Source organism: Primulina tabacum, chromosome 15 (assembly GCF_025594145.1).
Source record: "Primulina tabacum isolate GXHZ01 chromosome 15, ASM2559414v2, whole genome shotgun sequence".
In the NCBI taxonomy this organism is placed as follows: Eukaryota; Viridiplantae; Streptophyta; class Magnoliopsida; order Lamiales; family Gesneriaceae; genus Primulina; species Primulina tabacum.
In genome coordinates this window covers 6,023,039-6,027,484 of record NC_134564.1, presented here as the reverse complement: position 1 = coordinate 6,027,484, position 4,446 = coordinate 6,023,039, and the positions used below count along the sequence as shown (strand labels likewise).

The window sequence follows — 4,446 nt, the reverse complement described above, 5'->3', positions numbered from 1 at the left end:
AAATAATAGGCTCCAGAGCTCAGCCTTTCGATAACTTTGAAGGGACCCTCCCACTTTGGATCCAAATTTCCTCTTTGCTCGTCTTGCACCCTCCTCAGGACCAAGTCACCTACTTGAAAGTTTCTCTGAATGACCCTTCGATTATAAGACTGTGCAATGCGGTTTTTACAAGCTTCCATGTGAATGCTAGCAGCCTCTATCTTTTCTTCCAGAAGATCAAGGTCAGTGGCGCGTCTCACACCATTGTCCTCGTCGTAAAACATTATCCTTGCTGATTCCAGCCCAATCTCAGCCGGGAGCACTGCCTCATTACCATAGACCAAACTGAAAGGAGTTTCTTTGGTTCCTTCTCTTGGAGTGGTTCGGTATGCCCATAAGACACTTGGTAGCTCATCCACCCAATTTCCCTTAGCATTGCCAAGTCGAACTTTCAGACCCTGCACCAGCGTCCGATTAGTCACCTCCACCTGCCCATTTGTGGGAACCAGGACGCAAATTCATTTCTTAATCGTCTTTGGGAATAATTAAAAACAATTAAATAAATAGGGTCTAATTTTTTTTTTAAATACAAAAGCGGAAACATATGAAATAAATCTTATTTTATTTACAAGATCAATATCCAGATCTAAATACAAGTCCTGTACTAAAGTAAATCATAACAACTACTTTTCATTCACTACATGTCCGGTGATGAAATAGATCTACTTCTGGGTCCGAATCTCCACGCTAAACTAGTCCTCTCTCATCCTCGTCTTGACCCTGGTGCTGTCCCACCTGTTGTCATGCACACATACAAACAAGACAACAGCCGGATAACTCCGGTGAGAATTATATTCCCAGTATAAATCATGTATACATGCATTTCATATAAACAAATATAAAAGTATGAAGCAGATATCTATAACATGTATCACAGTCATAAACATGAATCAATATCAAACTGTAAATCACCCTCTGAACATGTATCAAAATCAGAAAACATGAATCAATATCAAATGGTAAATCACGCTCTGTGACTCTGAGACTCTGACTCGACTCATTCCTAATCTAGGGATCCCGATCTGAATAAGAACATAACACCCACCTACTCTCCCGATCGCGGTGGCGGTACATTATTATTACGGACTTTGGTCCTGTCCATATTGAATCTCGCTATAGAAGTTGCTCCACTCCTATGCACTATCAATATGACCAAACGTCCGGTGTCTTGGCATATCCTGCCAAAGACTAGGCCTATCCGCCCTGACATGTCCTGCCACTGACTAGGCATATCCTGCCACAAGACTCGTCACAATACATACTAGACTATACATCCATAGCCTAGACATATCAAACTCATCAATTGCAGATATCAATGCAATAAGATAAAGTATGTGATTTTGGGAAACTCAAGTTAAATCAAACTCAAGTAGTGCAATCCCGAATCAAAACATTAATTTATACCTTTCTCTTCTCGGTCTGACGAACTCGAAGTATCGAATTCAACTTTGTCCATATTCAATCTGGTAATGACAATATCAAATATACGGTGTCAATGTACAACTCAATTCAGAACCTGTTCTGATCAATACTCAAATCACGACATAATCTGATCAATGTCAACGATATAACGATATAATCCCAATCAATACTGAATCTGCTCAATGTAAATCTACTGATGTTTCGACGGCATAACAATACAATCTCGATAACCCCGTCAATCTCAACATCACAGATATAATAACACGACTCATAATCAATATCAGTACAACCCATAATCTCAACAATAACATATCATAATCTCAAATCTGTACAAGCTCGCAATACCGGCAATACAATATCAGTATATACGAATCAACAACTCATCTGATCCAAATCTGAATAATATCAATATACCCAGCAATACAGTATCAATCAGATATCAATCCCAACATCTCATAATCGATAACAACACAATTCTGATATCAAATCGGTCTAATCACAATCAAATCAACTCTGAAAATTCATAACAATTACATAAACAGTCTGTTCTTTGATCCGGTTTCGATTATACAATGTCTGATATCGCAAGAACAACATATATGGATCATATCTGATTTTGGCAATATCATAATTTCAAATCATTACAAAACATAAGAAAACTTACGCCCAGTTGAAGCTCTCATCGATAGAAATTCAGTACTGAAGTCGGATTCAAAATCAGATGGACGGATCGAAATATAAAGGCGTAAGGATTTTCACGATACTTTCTTTGAGGCTCTTCTCGTTTTCCCTTCTGAATTCTAAGGAGTGAATGAATTGCAACCTTATATATATCAAGTTGCATGTCTAAGCTACGTGTCTTCTTTTCACCTATTTCAGGCGGCGCTCGGGCGGTCGAGAATTACCGCCCGGGCGCGGAATGTTCTGCCCGCACTTGTTATCTAATGGCGCTCGTGAGGTCATAAACTACCGCCCGGGCGCCGCATCTTCTGCCCGAACATAATCCTATTGAACACTGGCGCTCGGACGGTCAAAAACTACCGCTCAGGCGTCAGACTCTCTGTCCAAAATCCATTTTTGTGATGCATTGGCGCTCGGGCGGCCCTTTTCTACCGCTCAGGCGCCAACAGTTCTGTACGAAATATACATAAATCACATGCCTCACCCAATCTGGTCTCGGAATGGCCCGTTTATAATCACATCAGTTCAAAATCAATAATCTCAGATTAACAAAATCAAAATCTCGGGCATTACACCATTACTCTGCAGGTAAGCTACAGATGTAAAGACTTGTTGGATCTTCATCTCTTTACACCAAGCTTAGATCTTAGACCCTTGGAACTGTCTCCCATTATCAGATATCAATCTTCTAGGCACCCCATATCTGCACACTATACTCTTCCACAAGAATTTCAGGACGTCATTCTCAGTGATTCTGGCCAAAGGCTCTGCTTCAACCCATTTCGAGAATTAATCAACTGCCACCAATAAGAACTTCTTCCGAGCAGGAGCTATAAGAAAAGACCCCACAATATTCATTCCCCATTGGTCAAAAAGACAGGCGGCTGTGATAGCCTTCATCATCGTGGTCGGCCGGTGATGCAACCGGGCATGACGTTGACAACTATCACAAGACATCACTAACTCTTGAGCATCATGCAGCACTGAGGGCCAACAATAACAGGCTAGCAGCACCTTCCTTGCCGACACATAAGCCCCCAGGTCATTTTCACAGCACCCCTCATGGACTTCTCGGAGTACATAATCAACCTCTTGATAACTCAAGCATCGAAGAAGCGGCCCCGCAAAAGACGTTCTATACAACACTTCTCCGACCATCACATAACGCGAATACTTTGTCTTCAACTTACATGCTTCGCGAGGGTGATCAGGAAGCTTTCCCTCTTTCAGGTAGTTAATTATGTCAGTCCTCCAATCCTCCTCCTCCTCCTGTTCAACTGCGGGAGAACTCGTGTGAGGTGTGAGTTCAACTTGAAATACCACATCTCTAGTCTTCCAACTTCCCATTGCCCCAGCCCTTTTGACTAGAGTATCCGCCTTTTCATTTTCTTTCCTGAGAATCTGTTCAAATGTAATCTCTGTGAACTTCTCTCTGACTCTATCCACTTCCTGAGCATACTCAATAAGTTTTTCATCTTTCACATCATACGTTCCCTTCATCTGTTGTGCTACTAGCTGTGAATCAGAAAAAATAAGTACCCGGGTAGCTCCCACGTTCCTGGCGGCTCGAAGTCCTGTCAACACAGCCTCATACTCTACCTCATTCTTGGATGCTCGAAAGTCCAACCTTACCGCTAACTTCACCTCCTCTCCAGCTGGTGAAATCAGTACCACTCCCACCCCACTTCCCTCCTTTGAAGAGGAACCATCCACATATACTTTCCAAGGGTCCTCATTTTCTTGATGCACGGTCTCAGCCAAAAAATCGGCTAAGGCTTGCGCTTTAATAGCTGTTCTCAAGTCATAATGGATGTCATACCCTCCCAGCTCAGTAGTCCACTTAACCAAACGGCCAGACATATCCGCATGAGTGAGGATTCTGCCCAATGGGCTATTAGTTAGCACCACAATTGGATGAGATAGGAAGTAGGGTCTCAAGCGCCTCGCTGTCATCACCAAAGCCAAAGCCAATTTTTCAACCCTGAGTATCTGATCTCTGCTCCTTTGATTGCATGCGAAACATAATAGACAGGCTGTTGAATCGATCCCTCCAGCTTGACAAGGACCGAACTCACAGCTTCCTCGGTGGCAGATAAATATACCCACAAAGGCTCACCTGCTGCCGGTTTGGCCAGGGCAGGCAGCTCAGCCAGGTACTTCTTTAACTCTCCAAAAGCTTTCTCGCAGTCTGGATCCCATTCAAACTTTTTTGCCTTCCGCAAAGTCTGGAAGAATGGTAACCTTCTATGGGCGGCCCTCGAGATAAAACGTGCCAAGGCAGCAATCCTCTCTGTCAACTGCTGA

The 4,446-nt window shown here is 42.7% G+C and overlaps 1 protein-coding gene across 1 annotated transcript; it reads right to left on the bottom strand.

Moving 5' to 3' along the window:
* Positions 1-2,931: 2,931 nt before the first annotated feature.
* LOC142525840 (uncharacterized) lies at positions 2,932-4,095 on the bottom strand. The gene has a single exon (XM_075630127.1). The coding sequence runs from the start codon at positions 4,093-4,095 to the stop codon at positions 2,932-2,934; it is 1,164 nt and encodes a 387-aa protein (XP_075486242.1).
* Between the last annotated feature and the right edge of the window lie 351 nt (positions 4,096-4,446).

Excerpts from the sequence above, each read along its gene's own strand:
- LOC142525840 (XM_075630127.1), bottom strand. The coding sequence starts at position 4,095 with ATGACAGCGAGGCGCTTGAGACCCTACTTCCTATCTCATCCAATTGTG.